Raw genomic sequence first — 19,177 nt, 5'->3', positions numbered from 1 at the left:
ACCGGTGTCCCAGCTCTGGATAGCACGCAATTGAACTATCCAGTACACCGTGTCGCCACAGTGCCCGCTGGTGTTTGAGCTGGTTTTTAATACTACTTATATTATTCACTCACTACGTCAAAGCAAAAGAGAAAAGAGACAGCAGCGGGAATTGAACTCGGGTCTCGTAGCTCTCAGCCATTATTTAGAGCGTGTAGCTACAGGGGTAAGCTACAATCGAGTGAGGTTTTGGTGCGTCATATCATTTAGCCAACAGAGGGGTCAAAAGCTGCTCATACCTTTTGATGACCATGTCGTTTGGGCTTATATCACAAGGGGCTAAGCCTTGCTGTTCTTTCCTTTAGATGATCCATGTCATTTGTACTAAAATTACAAGGGGTAGGTCTTGCTACCCATTCATTTAGTTGCTTCATGTAAGTTCAGATCCAATACCAAGGGGTAAGCCTTGATGCTCATTCCTTATGATGATGTATTTTCTTTTACACTCATCGGTGGTAGCCAACTCACAATTTGCGTTTTATATAAACAACAACCAATTTGCACACGAAACACAGACCTTTATTCAATTATTATTTTAGTTTAATATTAAGAACTTCATGTTATAAAATGATTAAATAATTCCTTTACACAGACCTTGGACCAATTTCATGGCTCTTACGCTTACGTAAGCATTAACTCCTTACATCAAGGCGCTTACGTAAGCAGGGAACTCCTTACGTCAAGGCGCTTACGTAAGCAGGGAACTCCTTACGTCAAGGCGCTTACGTAAGCAGGGAACTCCTTACGACAAGGCGCATACGTAAGCAGGGAACTCCTTCTGTCAAGGCGCATACGTAAGCAGGGAACTCCTTCCGTCAAGGCGCTAACGTAAGCAGGGAACTCCTTACGTCAAGGCGCTTACGTAAGCAGGGAACTCTAACGTCAAGGCGCTTACTTGTGCAGGAGGGAACTCCTTACGTCAAGCGTGCTTCAATGTTGTTAGCTCCAGGGATTTGTGGCTTGTGCGCGTGCGTACTACATGCCTTTTGAGGCAGTTAAAATAAAACTAACATTCCCATACATGGCATTGAATGAGCTCAGTATGCTCCAAATGTCTTCAGTAGAGTGCCAATGCAAAAGTTGCTTTCAAAAGTCTCCAAGAGTAGATGACTAGGCTAGTCTAGTTCAGAACATGCCAGCATTCCTTAACGAGCTCTTTAAAATAACGTCTGTGACGGCGTCAAACACAAACTGAACATTAGACTTGTCAATGGCGGTCGTGAAGTGGTGATAGATCTCCCTGGATTTGAGTTTGCTCGGTCTCTTAAATACGCTACAAATGAATTCTCGGGCGGGTTTGGCATCATTGGGTCCTGCAAAAAGTTAAAAGGGTGGATATTATCAGCTTTTGAATTGAACGCCATCTTTTTTTCATTAAAAGAATCAAATTCTTTGTTCCCGATTGATAAAAAAGGAAAGAAGATTGTTTGTGTACGTTTGCCAGGGATTATATCGTCATTCAATCAGGTCTCCCGACAGAGACGGCAACTACACGATACATGTGTATACACAGAAATATGTACTTATGCAACCTAAAGGACTATGCTGTTATAGAACGAGCAAACACGCTGTGAAGATAAAGATGTATAATTCAGTATTCCGCGGTTATGGTCATAAAAAAAACACACTTCATAAATAAGGTTTTATCACTCTGTTTCCATGGTTACAATGTCATTTTTGCGCTTGGTCAACAAAGCCACTGCTCTTCAGAAGACACCAACCTGGTGTGAACCAGTTCTTGTATTACATACGGCCCCAGATCAATTGAATTTCTTGAAATACAAAAATATGGCAGGTGTTTTTTGTAATAGTTTTTCTGACTGCTCACCTTTGTATTCACTGAAGAAACAAGATAGCGGTACTTTCTTGATCTTCTCCTTGAAGATGTCGCATTTGTTGAGGAAGAGGATCATCGCCGTCTTAGAGAACCAGGTGGAGTTACAGATAGATGCAAAGAGCATCAGGCTCTCCTCCATCCTAGACTGTTGAATGAGAAATAAGAAACAGAAGAGTCAAGTACAGCGGGGGGGTTGGGACAATGTCTTTTCATTTCAAGACATTTATTTCCAATCCAACAGATAATCAAACTAACAATAATAGAGAACAGAAGCCTAATGTCACATTGCCATTGCTCTTGTCGTCGTCTGTAAATCCCGCCTTCAAGCGCCCCCCACCTTTTTTTTTTTTTTTTTTTTTTTTTTTTTTATGTAGTGGGATGGATGGTTTTTAACTATGGGGTGGGTTTCAGGGGACATCATTTGTGACAGGACGGCTTTGTAGAGGTGCTGGTCACCTGTTCCTCCTCGCCACTCACTGGCTTGGTATTTTTAAGTTTTTTTGGTGCATTGTTTCTCTTTGTATCGTCTTGTATATTTATATTTTTATGCCAGAGTAAAGTTTAATAAAACTAAACTAAAACTAAAACAATTTATGAGAGTTGGAAATGGGGTCATCATAATCAGAGAAGTCAAAAGTTGGTTAGGCATTCCCAGACAAACACAAACACATATAGACTAACATAAACATGAACAAGTATAGTGATATGTACGATATATAAAATGTTAGGTGGTAACCTTTTAGATTTGTACTGAGCACACACACAAGAACACGGTTAAGCCTTCCTGGTATGAGACTGCTGCCACCTAGGGTCCAAAAAGGGGGAGGGAAGGGGCTTCATGATGAGAAAGTGACCGAAGCAGTGACCATTGAGGAAGATTCTTCCTCCATGCAGTGTCACTGTCACAAACGGATCACACAACTGTCAGAAACGGACACAACGGTCAGAAACGGGCAACACAACTGTCAGAAACGAGTCACACAACTGTCACAAACGGGTCACACAACCCTCACAAACGGGTAACACAAAATAACCAGATGAACACAACTGTCACAAACTCTCACAAACGGGTCTCACAACTGTCACAAACGGGCAACACAAAATAATAATAAGAAGAATAATAATAATAATAATAATAATAATAATAATAATAATAATAATAATAATAATAATAATAATAATAATAATAATAATAATAATAATAATAATAATAACAATAATCGAAGTCTTTTATAGCGCCGGTATCCGCCAATGCAGGCGCTCATGGCCAGATGAACACTGACAAACATCAATATGTAAAACAAACACTTACTGTTGCGTTATCCTCGCGGAGGACCTGGTCGTAGGAACTGATAGCTACGGTGAAGAGAACGGCCGTGACGTCATCGAAACAATGAATCCACTTTTGCCGCTCATTCCGCTGACCGCCAACGTCTAACAACCTAGAAACGAGAATTAGTGGACACCGGAACAACATTGGATGCATTTATATGAGTGCAATATTTCAGAATAGTTTCAATGTGTGAAATGTGGACTATTCCATTGATTTAAGCCGAGTGAAGTGGTAAAGACATTAAACACAAAACAGACAGAGAAACTCCAGTCGTCTGCCTTACTCAACATAAACAAATAAAGATGTTTGGATGGACGGGCGGGAACAATTGTTTTGGAATCGACGCTGCGAAAAAGTGTCCCAATCTCCTAACATTATAAAATATAGAACTTCAATACTACATGCTGGTGCGTTCTGCGTCGCGGCATTATAGCATGACGTACACATTATTCGCGAAACGCAATTTCAATATGTTTGATTCTTGTTTCTTTATGGTGTTTCTTTTTTCTTGTCTTCGGGAGAAAATCTACAATTTGTGGAGTTCTCTCTTTTTCATGACGGAACCTTGTAAGAGGAACTAAAGACAGCATGCAAAAGGTAACGCACCTGTTGGAAAAGCACCTTCAATTTTAAAATTGTTACTCGTATTCTTGAAATGAAAATACAAGAAGACGGAAAAATTGTATTGCGGTGATTTTGACACCTTGTTTGTTACAATCTGTCGAGTATTGTTCTCGCGGTATGTGCTTACAGGTGAAAAGTGCCCACTTCCATTGTTGCAGTAACTCACATTGACATGATTGATCTCTGATCTCTGATTTAGCGTGAAGCTAATAGCGGGAGTTTTTAAAAGCTGTTCTTGTCAATAGGAGTTACTGCAACAATGAAAATTGACACTTTTCACCTGTAATCACTTACCACGACAACAATACTCGACCAATCGTAACAAATAGGGGTGTCAAAATCACCGTAATTGAATTTCCCGTCTCCTGGTATATTCATGTTTACAATACGAGTAACAATTTTAAAATTATAGGTGCTTTTTCCAAAAGCTGCGTTACTTTTGTTGCTGTTTATCTATATTTTTAAGGTACTCAAGTGAAATGGAACAGAGACATATTGGATAGCCGAAAACACTCAAGGCAGATTATTAAAGAGATGAAGCTACAGAATTTGTCTTCTGGCTGTGATTTTCATCCTTCCGTCCGTGATGCTGAACCACTTCAGCAAGTCTACATTGTGTCGAAGGAGATTAACATTTTCTTAAGGAGACGCCCCAAGGTTGAATTCAGTTTTGTTCCCGATAAGTATATTTGTTTTCAAAAGGCTAGTGACTGTGAGAAGTTTGATAAAAGTCTCTTAAATCGCACAATAGCGATTTTTTTTCTACATCCAACAAACATAAACCAATGATGAAAATGTTATGATGAAAATGATTAAATGGACGTGAACTCAACGACAGCTCTCTTGCGTAATTCAAGAGCCTCGAGGTGTGACGTCAGTACATATCCCAAGCAGTTCATTTAATACACGGATAACATTACCTGCCCTCGATTTCACAAAACTCTTCCTAACTTAAGACTAATCTTAGGACTTCAACCGATTTCCAAACCTGCACTGTAGCATGCAGACCATAACATTAATCCTTAGTTCCTACTTGTCCTAACTCGAGATAAGACGAGTCCTAACTCTTTGTGAAATCGACCCCACGAAAATCATCCAGGAATGATGGACACTGAGTGCAGAGGATTGATTCAAAGTAAAAGGGGCAAGGTTTGCGGATGTCACTATATTTACAGAACTCAGTGCACTTCAATCGCGAATACATTCACATAGGCCGGGGCTCTCCCCCCGAGGGGGAGAAACTATGCGAGGTCAAGAACTTGATAAAGAACTAGCGTCTTATTTTCTCCCATCTTATTTTTTCTACATACCATTATCACAGCCAAAAAATCTCACTCCATAATCACAGAGTTAAAGCAAGAAGTCTCCTCAATCCACTAAGCGTGTTTTTCAATATCAACTCAGGACTTTTAGAATGACAAGCTCTTATAAAGTGTTGCTCTGCAGAAATCTATTAATAGTTCGACGTGTACCTTATTCTGACTTGATCTATAGATTCATAATGTACTTATCTGCAGCAAAAGGAAAAGATATTTAAAGGGAAGGTACACGTTTGGTAATTACTCAAAACAAATGTTAACTTCAAAACTGATTTGGTAACGAGCATTGGCGAGTTGTTAAAAACATTGTGAGAAACGGCTCCCTGTGAAGTAGCATAGATTTTTAAATAGAGGTAATTTCTCACTAAAATAATAAAAGACTTCTAGCTAGAAGTACTTTATTCCTATCTGAAGGCACACAAGTTCGTCCAACAAAGGTGTTTTTTCTTTCATAATTTTCTCCCAACTCCGATGACCAATTGAGCTCAAATTTTCACAGGTTTGTTATGTTATGCATTTGAGATCCACCAAGTGAGAACACTGGCCTTTGACAATTACCAATAGGGTACCTTCCCTTAAGATTCGTAAAAATAATGTACACTTCATAAATAGAGTGTCAAAACAGAAATAGTTTTATAGACACAATCAATTCCTCCACGGGCAGATATGAAGCAATTAAGGGGCACTTCAAAAATGAGTCTAAAAGTAATTAAAACTTTATCATATCAACACATCATAATTGTGAGACGACCATCCATAGGAACTTACAACATCATCAAAGCAGTGCTATTTGACTACCGTCTGGAGCCAAAATCAAAAATCAGAATTGAAGCACAAAAACGTCTTTAAATTCCGGTCGGGAAGTGGATGATGGGTTGGCGACGGTAAAAGGATCGAGTTTAAGGAAATATACACTCTAGCCTAAGACGTCAAGACGCCATCACTGTAGGGGGGGGGGGGGGTCGCAAACAAATTCTAACGGTCTGTGAGCGATCAATTAAGGACATTCAGGACTTGTGAACAGTGCTGCTAATAATATCGATGTTTTGATAGCCCGAATACATTTTGTTAAAGGAACACGTTGTAATCGGACGAGTTGGTCTTTGAAAAGCGATTGTAACCGTTTGTTATAAAATGCAAAATGCTTAGAAAGATGATTTAAAAGTAAGAATACAATGATTCACACAAATTTGCCTCAAAGTTGCGTGGTTTTCCTTTTACTTTTGCGAACGAACACGATCGGCCATTTATTGGGAGTCAAAAATTTGACTCCCATAAATGGCCGACCGTGTTAATCGACAAAGTAAAAGGAAAGCTACGTAATTTCGAGTGACACTTGTGTGGATCATTATATTCTACTTTTAAAATATCTCTCCAATCATATGCATTTTATAACAAACGGTTTCAAACACTTTTCAAAGACCAACTCGACCGATCCAAGTCAACGTGTTCCTATAAGAACGTTTTTTTTAAGACCTTTTCTCTCGTAGTATCTGACATTCTAATTTGTTATTGTGTATTCATCATTAAAAGAAATTGAGTTTGACTTGAATTAAATGGGGTAAATAATCTTAAATTATTTATAAAACAAACGCGTTAAAAACCAGTGCCCATATCTATTTCCTGCTTAGCTGAAATGAGCAGGATACCAGTCATGTAACATTGTATTTCGGCTGTCAACCTTATGGTTGGCATCATTTTGTTCTGCTTAGCTTATTCTTGTGCTTAAGCATCTCTTTAAAAATCGGGGCCAAGATGCTTACCTGAAGATGTAGCCTTTAAAGTTGAACCTTGTCTCGATGATACCCGTGGTTCTTAGACGGGACCTAACGATGTCTTCGTCGGTAGGGAGGTAGTCTGGATCCGCTAGACGATACACGTTCTCGATATAACTGTGGACAAGTCAAATAATTCATTTATTAAATAACTATTAGCATAAAACTATACTTGGTAACGAGTAATGAAGAGTTGATAGTATAAAACATTGTGGAAAACGCCGGCTCCCTCTCAAGTAACGTAACGGTTGGGAGCGGTGTGGGGACGTGTTGGGAGGGGTGTGGGGACGTGTTGGGAGGGGTTTGGGGAGGGGTTTTGGGAGGGGTGTAGGAAGATAGTGAAGGCATCCTTACTAAGCTGTCGAATCGAGGAGCTGGTATTCGTTAGATCTATTATAGCACTGTGCCACTCCTGGATCTCTCCATAGCTCCATGATGTTATGGGCCATGGGTAGCGTCAAGTCTGCATCCATGTCAAATAATTCCGCTTGACATCGAAAGCAAGACTCGTCCTTCTGCAAAAACAACGCAAAAAACGAAGACAACCATCATCAATTCAATTATTTATTTGTCCATACAAAAAGATAACAATTGAAAATGTAAATGTCAAAACATTTGTAAAAAGCTCAAAAACAAAACACCAACAAAATACAAAAAAGATTATAAACTATAGCAGTTATATTTAGAGTAGGGTGTGCAAATCATTTTAACCATAAAATGCTCTACACCCTAAAAAAAAAATCCCGATCAGATTCGAGAAACAAATTTAGAACAACGGCGATTATAAACAGTCAGACACACCTCTATTCAAAACTCACGCGTTCGAAATATGGTTGTCTGACCGCCACTTCAAAATGCTACAATTTTTTTTTCTTATTTTGTATGAAACAAAACCCGGTCATGGATACTTGAGAATAGTATTATACTTTCAGTCAAGTCATTTATTTTGCAGTAACTTGAAACTGTCCTTTTTTTACTTTCTCCCCCACATACACACTTGATTTGCTGAGTTGAGAACAAGCAGCCATTCTGACAGCTTTATTTCACGCATAATGCATTTCTTCGAACTCCTTGCCTGGTGCATGTTTCCCTCCATCCTATAATCTGGAAGGCTTTAAAAGGAAAATCAATTCCTACCTTCAGCCCCTAGTTTTGTTTTCACTTTAAATATAGGTTTTCTCGGTCAATTTAAGAAAATGAGCAGCCAGTTTCATTTTCATGCGTTCGAGTTAAAACAGTTTTGCCTCTCCAGTTGTTACTGCGTTTCAGGTTCAGAATTCGGCCATTCAATTTAATTTTGAGTCGAGTCAAACACTCTGTTCAATTTAGCGTATCGTCATTCCTTTTTCGTGACACACGCCTCAAGAAGCGTCTGCGAATTTGAATGCTGCTTTGATAAATTATTAAATTGAATGATTATTTATTGTTAAATCGAATGACGCAATTAATCATAAAACGAAATCGAATGACCCTTTTCACTAGCGTTTGAATAGAATAACTTGGTGCTTAAATTGGCTGCTCATTTGCCGAAATTGACCGACAAAACCTACAGTTAGGACTCTCTTTGTAAAATTTACCCCTCTGACTTTAACCGAATCATGTACTGCATGCATAAACATGATTTCGAGTTCCGGTTTATCAATTAATTGATACTTAAAAGTCAAACCATACGACACTTACACGTCGCTTACTGTCATGATAATCGATACCCAACGTTGACATAGCGTCGATTATATTGCGCAGACTGTTGATAAGATTTGAGTAGATGACTTGCTTGTAGGCTAGACGCTCGGTGTCATTAAATCCAGCATGGTGAATCAATCTATGAAGATCAACATTAATTCACACATTAAAGAGAAGACGTTTGGTAATCACTATTGAAATAACGACGTTTGGTTGGAAGCATATAGAAGCTTTCGTTGGTATAAAGCATTTTGAGAAATATTTCATTTGGAGTGGGGCGGTGATGAAAAAAAATATTTCAGTTTATATAACCCAAAATTTTAGTTTTAGAAGCGTTACTCTCGAATTGAGCATTTTCTCTCAAAGTCACCCCCTCTCAAAGTCACCCCTCTCAAAGTCACCCCTTACAAAGTCACCCCTTTCAAAGTCACCCCTCTCAAAGTCACCACCTCTCAAAGTCAACCCTTTCAAAGTCACCCCTCTCAAAGTCAACCCTTTCAAAGTCACCCCTCTCAAAGTCACCCCTCTCAAAGTAGCCCCTCTCAAAGTCACCCCTTAAAGTCACCCCTCTCAAAGTCACCCCTTTCAAAGTCGCCCCTCTCAAAGTCACCACCTCTCAAAGTCAACCCTTTCAAAGTCACCCCTCTCAAAGCCACCCCCTCTCAAAGCCACCCACCCCTCTCTAAATGGGGTTCTTCCTGGGAGGTGTTCGCTCTGGATTTTCGGCGATATCTCTTTTGAACACGGTCGCGAAAGTGGCTCACACAATGGAGCTGACATGGTTGATGGCGTAGTGTGGCTTATTGCGAATCTTTCTTAAAAAAAAACATACAAGGGTGTTCAATATGATTGTTTGTATTGCAATTGAAATCTGTTTTTAAAGTATTATGTAAACTAAATTTCCATATTGATTTAAAACATTTCTGATGAATTTCAGCAAACTCATTTAGGCCCTGCAGCCAAATTCGTGCAAGTTGGTCTTTAACCGTAATTAAGTAAAGGGATCAACGTATTGACTGTAAAAAGAAATAGTTATGCAACGACGTCAAAACCTGCCAAACACTCACTATAGCCTATTTCTATACAACTAAAACTAGCAATCGGAGATATCGGCTAAGCGTGTATAGTTCAACTATAAAAGCTTTTGAAGAATATCACTCTCCTTGAAGATGGAGTATTCATTCTTTTCGTTTTTAAAATGCTTTTTCATCGTCCAAAGTGCTAAAACCTATTGCAATGTGGTCCTTAAATGCATTTTCATTTATATTTCTGGGCAGTGCTTCATTTTGGCGTGCAGCAAATCACAACGAAGAAAATGGGCGAAGACTCCAGTCTCTAACTCCGAGAGGGAAAAGGGAGAGGGGAGAATCATTTTTTTTAGTTTCTTCTCATTTTCCTTTCATAAAATTAATGTACTTACCATACACCCATAATCTGATGTTGTTTGAAGTGGGTAACAGCTGTGTATGTTCATCACATTGAGCGACAAACTAGAGTACTCAATGATGCTCAGGAAAATCTTTCCATTTTCATAAATAATTACCTGATTTGCTTGGCGAACGTGCTTTTGCCGGACTCCCCCGCACCTGTTTCAAATATTATTTAAAAAAAATACAATTGATCAGCATTGAATTTCGTTTGGAATGGGAGATTTTTTTTCAGACGAGAGGGGGCGGCCCACCCACTGATCCTTTCTTAGTATCGTTACATTAAAATGTTACTTCGAGGACATAATACAAAGTAATAAATCAATACAAATGGAGGGAATTAACTAATTTTGAGAAACCACAATAAGAAATTGAGGGAACAAACAAGTATTTTGATAATGTTATATTATGTTTTAATATATTTTGAATATGTTTTAGAATCGTTATTTCGAGCACACAAAATAAAATATTTCGTTCACAAGAAATATTGTTATCCTCAAAATAAAACTTAAAGACATTGGACACTACTGGTTATTGTGTCAAAGACCAGTGTTCTCACTTGGTGTATCTCAACATATGCATAAATTAACAAACCTGAGCAAATTTGAGCTTAATCGGTCGTCGCAGTTGCGAGATAATAATTATAAGAAAAAAACCTTGTCACACGAAGTTGTGTGCTTTCTGATGCTTGATTTCGAGACCTCAATTTTAGACTTTGAGGTCTCGAAATCAAATTCTTGGAAAATTACTTCTTTCTCGAAAACTACGTCACTTCAGAGGGAGCTGTTTCTCACAATGTTTTATACCATCAACCTCTCCCCATTACTCATTACCAAGTAAGGTTTTATGCTAATAGTTATTTTGAGTAAATAATAGTGTCCACTGCCTTTAAGAGGGAGAATGTCCTCAGCGACCAAAATAACAATCGAGGTAAAAACCTTTTAACTTAGGGGAAGGAAGACAATGAATTTTTAAGTCAGAAAAAATAATACAAGAATAAACATTTATCTATAAACATAAACACATGAATGGAAAATCCCACCGTATCAGTTCATTTTTTTTAATTCTTCACTAAACATAAAGTGACATTTAAGATCAGTGTATCAAAGCTCAAGAACACAAATGTCACGAGCGGGATCCAAACCAACACTGATACCTCAGAGTTTGATGCTGTGACCGCACGACCACAAAACGCTTCAATTTGTTAGGGGTCAATTCGGGTGAAAAAGTTGCAGTCGGATACAGCATTATGACGGAAAACTTTCCGTATCCAGCCACCGCATTTTCACTTATTTTCCCAAAATGAATATCACATTAAACTGGATACTATTTATAACTATTTTATTTCATAACGAGTACAAAATTAGTGACAGGAAACGGAAACTTTTCCACAAGATATTTCACAACGCAGAAAATGGGCGAAGACTCCAGTCTCTAAACTCCGAGAGGGAAAAGGGAGAAGGGAGAATCATTTTAGTTTTTTCTCATTTTTTCCCCTCAATATATTTATCATACACCCATTATCTAATGTTGTTTGAAGTGGGTAGCAGCTATGTATGCCTAACATTGAGCAACTAACTAGAGTACCCAATGATGCTCAGCAAAATCCTGATACTATTTATAACTATTTTATTTTAGTGAATGTTAAATTATGTAGTTATCAATATTAATAAAAGAAAAAAGAAAAAACTATCTGACTTACCAAGAAGCAGCAATTTGACTGTTTTCAGCATCCTATTTTTATCTTCCATCAGACATTTATCGATTTCCCGGTTTTTCTGAGCGGATTCCTTCTGAGTTAAAATTTCCCTCCGTCGGCGAAGTTTAGCAGTGGACGACACAGCGCTGGACCCAGAGCCCATCGCTCGGCACTCCGTACAATTTATGTTGACTTTCACCGAAAAGCGCAGCGTGGATGCAAATCTCAACATGTGCAAGCTTTTGGAAATGCTTGACACCCGATGCGTCGCCACAAGCCGCCTCAATCCACTCTGATTGCTATCTTTCTCGTACTTCCTCTCTCGTATAGTATCACTGAAAGGTGAAGCCCCTCTAAACGTGGGTTTCAGATTGATCTCATCAGCATAATGTCATTCCGGTGATTGAAGATGAACACCGAAGATCTTGCTGGTTATAAACCACCTGATTAGCTTTATAGGTTTACAGTCTCGTGGGGTTTTCTCATCGTTACATCCAGTACTCGCATCCAATATTAAGGGCGTTGGCAAGAGTGAGTGAGCCGATTCGAGTCTTATATAGACTAGTCTGTGTCCTTCTACGCAAGGATAATGACAAGTTGGCTATTATGTATACACGTGTACGTCGGTTTTAACTGCAAATCTCCAGGTTTGTCAATGTGAAATGATGCGAGGTCGAACGTGATTAAGGGCGTCGCTCAACGGCTGATCTAAAGCGCAATTCACGAGCCTCCGAAGTGTGACGTCAGATGCACAGGCTATGCTCTTATACCGAATTATACTTCGGATTCCTACGCGATGTGGTTGAGTCTCAACTGGACATCGTGTTGGGAACGAGGTCTGGAACGAGGTCTGGAACGAGGTCTGGAACGAGGTCTGGAACGAGGTCTGGAACGAGGTCTGGAACGAGGTCTGAAACGAGGTCTGGAACGAGGTCTGGAACGAAGTCTGGAACGAGGTCTGAAACGAGGCCTGGATCGAGGTCTGGAACGAGGTCTGGAACGAGGTCTGGAACGAAGTCTGGAACGAGGTCTGAAACGAGGCCTGGATCGAGGTCTGGAACGAGGTCTAGAACGAGGTATGCAACGAGGTATGCAACGAGGTATGCAACGAGGTCTGAAACGTTCGTTAAAAACGGTCCTTTATCCAAACATAATATATAAAATAACAACTTCTGTGAAAAGTTGGGCTCAATTGGTCATCGAAGTTGCAAGAGAATAATAGATTTAAGGAATGATTTAAGGCCCAGTGACCAGGGGTAATTATTTTGAGCGCCATGAGCGACACTACGTGACAGACCTGACCACTGTAAGAAGCCACTATATATTATTAATAAAAGCACAAAATCTTGTTGCATCTGAGTGCTTTCAGATGCAAAATAAAAGGCTTCGGCTGAAGTCGTCTTTACTTCAGAGGGGGTCGTTTCAAGTGCCTTTCAATTAGCATTCAAGACCGAGTCACTCCTCTCGTGATAATAAAGGCAGTGGACCTTGGTAATTACTCAAAATAATTATTAGCATAAAACCTTTCTTGGTGACGAGTAATGGGGAGAGGTTGGAGGTAAACAAACATTGTGAGAAACGGCTCCTTCTGAAGTGCCATAGTTTTCGAGAAAGAAGTATTATTCAACGAATTTGATTTCGAGACCTCAAGTTTAGAACTTGAGGTCTCGAAATCAACCATCTAAACGCACACAACTTCGTGTGACAGGGGTGTTTTCTTCTTTCATTATCATCTCGCAACTTTGATGACCGATTGAGCTCAAATTTTCACAGGTTTGTTATTTTATGCATATGTTGAGATATACCAAGTGAGAAGGCTGGTCTTTGACAATTACCAACAGTGTCCACTGCCTTTAACGCCCTTTTCATAAAATAAAAACCGCAATAATGTTGGAAAATCTTATGGAAGTTCAAGTCATGTTTATCAGTATTGTTATCAAACGACAACAAATTATAACATTTTGATGATAATAAAATACAGTTCCATGGCTACAATTTTATTCAATATGATCCTTTCTTGGGTTGAATTTTATACATTTGTGTTGAGATATAAACAAAAAAATATCTAAAAACTGTACATAATTATAAAATATTTCATTAAATCTATATTAGTGATCCTTCTTTAAACAAACAAGTAACAAACAACCAATAAATAATCACCAACTAAAAAGTTACACCACATACTTTCCACTGATGTACAGAGGGTAGTTTTTAACAATCTTTCTGTTATTTAACCCTACTACAATTTCACAATTCAATATCATCCAATTTGGTTTTGACCACAGATACATTATGCAGTCATACAATAGGATAGCATGTGGCCTTACACTTAGGTATTATACTACAGTGACCCTATCTGTGTACAGCACAGAGGAAGAGTCATATATTATAGGGCTGAATTGGGTGAACTATTTTGCAAACCCTCCAAAAACCCATGCAGTTGAATTGAATGGTTTTGAATAAGGGAATAATAGGGTAGCTACTAGTTCTTTCACGGTCGTTTAAAACAGGCATGGTCGAACTGCAGTGTGATATAAAGGCCCGAACCGAAGGCGAGGGCCTTTCGACCACGCAATTCGACCATGCAAGGTTTTAAACGACCGTGAAAGAACTAGTAGCTACCCTATTATTCCCATTCATAAATACCTTTTTGGTTAGAAGGCGTAATAAAGTAAGAAACTCTGTAAAACTTCTCCCTTTCCGAGTGCTTGAGCTCTGTATGTTTCCACCTCCATGGTATGTTCAGTACAATGTCCGTACGCGTGTGTTTTCCAGTTCCATTCGTGCGCATGCGCGTATAGTCTTGGTGCATATTCTCTGGTTTTCCTTTCAAACACAGCGCGGCCAAGTCACCATAGAGCAAACCGACAGCGCCTGCATCGCCCGTAACAAGAAACGTCTTGCATCAAGACTAGCGCAGAGTCTCCGCTCACAACCGGTTACAAACAAGGGTTTAAACACACCCACGTGACGCGCTCTCCACCAATAGGAATAGCGAAACTGTCTGAGGTATTTATGAATGGTTGGTCAACATGCTGGAAAACGTTACCAACCGTTTCAGATTTTTATCTAAACCCAACACAAGCAGTGAAGGGTCTTATTAATCAACTCATGCCACATTTTCTCAGGAAAAAAGGTTGCCTCGCCTCATCTATTAAAAAAAAAACAATCATAACTGCTGAACTACAAATTAAATATGAACCAAAAGGTAATCGGCTTTGTTCCAGTTTCCGTTTTGGCTAAAAAGATTTGTGGTGAAACAAAGTACCAGTGTCTCAGTGAAACCAAGTACCAGTATCTCTAAGCGCTGTAGTGGCTATATGAACAGAACAACCAGTGGTCCTCAATAATGTAGTGACGTTTCGATCGGTATGCTAAGATTGTCTTTAAGAGAAAAGATCCACTCCGCTAAAATACCACCTAGAGAAATCCCCTTTCGACCAATACTAATAAAACCAAGTACCAGTATCTCTAAATAATAAAGTAAAAAACTCTGTAAAACGTATCCCTTTCCGAGTGCTTGAGTACCAACAAAATTTCTGTTTGTTTCATATTGCTTGTTACTAGTAATCAGCTGTTGATTGCTTATCATGAAAATCACATGGAAATTTGGTTGGCAATCCTGTTTTTATCAAGGAAGAAATTTCATGCTAAGCACATTTTTGTGCTTAGCAGCTCTATGAAATTGGGCCCAGGTTTGTGGTAACCAGTCATTGTGGCTCTATTATTCACATTTCTAAATAATTGATCAGTGGGGTCAAAGTTGAACAAATGAACACTTCCTAGGGTCTATCCTTCCATTATGTAAAAGACCTCACTAGGGCTCTTCCATCTTCCATGTATTGAACTTCATAAATAGATTTTTATAGTTGGTGAATAAAGTCACAGTGACTTAACATGCAATCTTGTTGTATACATGTAGATCGTTAAATAAAATAACCCCTTCTGGGTAATTACTACACCACTTTAATAGGAAAAAATACAGCCTCAAAAAAGGAATACTGTTCTAATTTTAAAACCACCCCCTCAACCTTGTCCCCCTGAAATAAAACAATGCATGGACAATACAAACATTGCGTCAACTGCTCTTTAGAGCTAAAATACAATGCCATGGAAACCAATCATTTAGTATTTCACATCAAATGATCACTATGGTAATATTTTGTTTCTGCTAAACGGAACTTAAAGGGGCAGCGTCACCTGTGGCTGCTGTACACCAAATTATCAACTCTCAACCAGTCTGCTTGTGTGCGCCCTCTCTACGCATCATACCCACAAATAGCGCGTAACTGGGTAAGAGTTGGTAATTCCATGTACTACCACAGGCCTGCATTGATAATGACGACACAACCCCAATGAAGCCTCACAGCCCACAGTGTCACACCGTTAATCGGCAGCTTAAGTGCAAACAATTTGCAGTAAGCAGAGCCATGAATTGGGGAAAATTTGTGAAGCTGCTAAGCACAGAAGCACAGGCAGCCCCCTTCACTACGGAACATAGTTTACAAGCCACATTTTGATGCATTTGTAGCATGCTTGTAGCTGGCCCCCTGCTAAACCTTGCTTAGCAAATTTCTTTTGCTAAGCAATCTCTGGAAGGGCAAACAAAATTGTTTTTGGGGGAGGAAAAATGAGCTATATATGAAGGGTTGCACTCAATCAAGGAAAACTCAAATTACTACAAAATATTAATTCATAAATTAATTTCAATCTACATGCTCTGTATAATCAACAAGAGTCATTCATAATTTTTATACAGCACTAAAAACGTCTGGATATTATAAAATAAAACCAGGACCCATGTTAGTCTCTTTACAATGCCTGCATTGCAATCCCTTGGGTCAGGATTCCAGACCCACTGAATCATGGTATACTGAGATTAAGAAATTACCTTCTGGGGATCCATGTTAATGCTTGATTTTTTATTAAAAGGCAGTTGTGTTACAATTGGTCGTTTTCAAAAGTACAGCTTGGGTTTCAGTTCCCGCTAAACCCCGGTTCGTACATCCTGCAAATGCAAATGTTGACGCCACCAATTTACAACATATATTTCGCAACAGTTTGAGTGACAATTCGCTGCGAAAAACAGTCATGTGACATAAAAATTTGCTCTGCATTTGCATTTGCAGACCAGGCTGTAGGTGCCACCCAAGGCGTCTACTGCACATTTGAGGTCTCATACTGAAAAAAAGTGTAAATTTTCAAAATTAAATTTTGGGGCGGTTTGGAGTGAACTTGAGTCACGAGACTGGGAAAGTCTAAACAAATTAAGAAAGTTGCATCACCTTTAAAGAGATCTCTGTACTTCCCCTTCCCCCGGAGGCCAGGGTCCAATTTCATAAACCTGCTAAGCAGGTTGCTTAAAGCCAATGGACACTTTCGGTAAACAGTATTGTCCAAGGCCCACACTTTGTGTATCACAACTTATATATAAAATACCAAACATGTGAAAATTTAGGCTCAATCGGTCATCGGAGTCGGGAGAATATAACGAGAAAACCCACCCTTGTTTCTGCACATTTCGCCAGGTCACGACATATGTGTTTAAAATAAATCCGTAATTCTCGATATCGAGAATAGACATTGTTTTAATGTTTTCTCAAAAAGTAAAGCATTTCATGGAATAATATATCCAGAGAAGTCTTTCACCATTACCTTCTGTAAACCCTGTAAGTTATTTGAAAATCTGTGAACTTTTAACTTTTGTTCTGTTCCGAAAGTGTCCAATGGCTTTAAGTAGTAAGCAGGATACCAGCCGCAAATTGTACGCGTGACATGGTAGTTTGGCTGGTAACCTCATTCTGGTAAGCATTATTTTGTTGTGCTTAGCTAATTTCTGCACTTAAGCAGCTCCATGAAAGTTGGCCCGGGTTGTATCCTGAAGGGAATTCCGAGAAGAAAAAAAAATAGAGAGCGAAAGCCTACCTTTAATGATGCACAGCGTCATATTTGTTATAGGGGGATACCTTACTATGGATGAGGAGGGTTAACTAAAGGTGCTTGCCAAAGGTCAGTAGTTCATAATGCAGCATGGCCATCCTTCTTGAATGGTGTTACTTTTTCCACGTAGGGCTCGTTACTGGGGGGAAAAAAAACACACACTTGATGTCAATTAGGACAGTAATCTCTAATAATAATTATTATAATAATGATAATAAACATTTCTATGGCGCTCTATAATTAACACAGCGCCTCACAAGAAAAAACAAAATAACATTTATAAGTAGAAAACAAAACAAAAGAAAAATACTAGAGGCTTTCAGGATTTCTATCGATTTCAATCCAAATTTGTCCCCAAAATATTCAAGGCACTGGGCACGCTTGGTAATTGTCGGAGACCAGTATTCCCACTTGGTGTATCCCAACATACAAATTGGGAAAACCTGTGAATGTTTGCAAGAAAATAATCAAAGGAAAAGCATCTTTAATGTGTGTGCTTTCAGATGCCTGTGAGAAAGTCTTCAGGCCTAAAGTCTTGCTCAGATTCAATCAATTATTTTAGTCAGAAATTACATTTTTCTCAAAAACTATGTTACTTCCGAGGGAGCTGTTCTCATAGTGTGTTATACTACCAACAGCTCTGTGTTGCTGTTAACAAAGTAAGTTTTCATGCTAATGATTGTTTTGAGTAATTACCAAATGTGTCCAGTGCCTTTAAAGGCTCTATGTCTATTTACACACAAACTCACAGTTTGAAGATAATGATGGAAGAAAGCTTCCCTGAAAATATTACTTGCTGAAGTGCTGTAGTTTCTGAGAAATGAGTAAAACAATGTCATGAAAATAATTTTTCGTCTCAGTGATCATGAGACGAAAATTATTTTAGCATGTAAAAATGTACACCGTATTTTCATGACATTGTTTTACTCATTTCTCAAAAACTACAGCACCTCAGCAACTATTATTTTAAGGTAAGCTTTCTACTATCATTATCTTCATTCATATATGTATGTATGATCATTACAAAACACTCAGACATTGCTATTGGTACACACAAGATAAATGATTGCATTTTACTAATGGATTCCAACTTTAAAAATAACACACCGCCTCTGCTCTAAAGCTTCATGTATATTGACGTTCCTGAATAAAACAATTCTCCACAGCTTCAAAAATAGAAATAATAGGCTCATCAATAAGGAAACCAAAGAAGACCAATAAATCTAAAATCAAACATTATTTAGTCAGCGACTCTCTGATGGCCATCAAGCTTAAATCTAATTCATCAGTCTATTTATTTAAAAACCCTTACACATATTTTTGTTTGTCCTGTTTTTTCAGCAAATTGTGTAAGACAGGAAATTTAGCTTAAGAGGTAAAAGCACCGTTGTTAAAAAAAAAATTTGCGGCTTAAAATTTTCCAGAAGGTGAAATGATAAGAAAAGAAGAACAATACAAATAATAGTACTAATGATAATAATAAATAATAATAATAATACAA

At 38.6% G+C, this 19,177-nt stretch overlaps 2 protein-coding genes across 7 annotated transcripts in view; both read right to left on the bottom strand.

The window, feature by feature from the left end:
• Window positions 1-579: 579 nt before the first annotated feature.
• LOC117303488 (guanine nucleotide-binding protein G(t) subunit alpha-3-like) lies at window positions 580-12,726 on the bottom strand. The gene is made up of 8 exons (XM_033787709.1): window positions 11,740-12,726; window positions 10,154-10,196; window positions 8,608-8,749; window positions 7,282-7,442; window positions 6,916-7,044; window positions 3,189-3,318; window positions 1,868-2,021; window positions 580-1,352 (listed from the first exon to the last, which is right to left on the bottom strand). The coding sequence occupies exons 1-8, from the start codon at window positions 11,966-11,968 to the stop codon at window positions 1,165-1,167; spliced, it is 1,176 nt and encodes a 391-aa protein (XP_033643600.1). The 5' UTR covers window positions 11,969-12,726; the 3' UTR covers window positions 580-1,164.
• A 4,800-nt stretch (window positions 12,727-17,526) lies between these two features.
• Window positions 17,527-19,177, bottom strand: part of LOC117303097 (DENN domain-containing protein 1B-like) — a 35,451-nt gene continuing 33,800 nt past the window's right edge. For all 6 annotated transcript variants that reach the window (XM_033787179.1, XM_033787182.1, XM_033787181.1 and 3 more), the window contains one exon: window positions 17,527-17,815. In XM_033787179.1, coding sequence (XP_033643070.1) covers window positions 17,790-17,815 — 26 coding nt within the window. In that variant the 3' untranslated portion in view covers window positions 17,527-17,789. The remainder of the gene's footprint in view (window positions 17,816-19,177) is intronic.

This window comes from Asterias rubens, chromosome 19, assembly GCF_902459465.1.
Source record: "Asterias rubens chromosome 19, eAstRub1.3, whole genome shotgun sequence".
Taxonomy (NCBI): Eukaryota; Metazoa; Echinodermata; class Asteroidea; order Forcipulatida; family Asteriidae; genus Asterias; species Asterias rubens.
Note: the sequence above shows the minus strand (reverse complement) of the source record. Positions and strands in the feature narration are given on the sequence as shown.

What these genes read in the sequence shown, in the direction of transcription:
- LOC117303488 (XM_033787709.1), bottom strand. Translation starts at nt 11,968, where the DNA reads ATGTTGAGATTTGCATCCACGCTGCGCTTTTCGGTGAAAGTCAACATA. An exon ending in AGTCAAATTGCTGCTTCTTG is followed by an intron (nt 10,197 to 11,739) that starts GTAAGTCAGATA and finishes TATTTGAAACAG; the next exon opens with GTGCGGGGGAGTCCGGCAAA. An exon ending in TTTCTTCAGTGAATACAAAG is followed by an intron (nt 1,353 to 1,867) that starts GTGAGCAGTCAG and finishes AACTTTTTGCAG; the next exon opens with GACCCAATGATGCCAAACCC.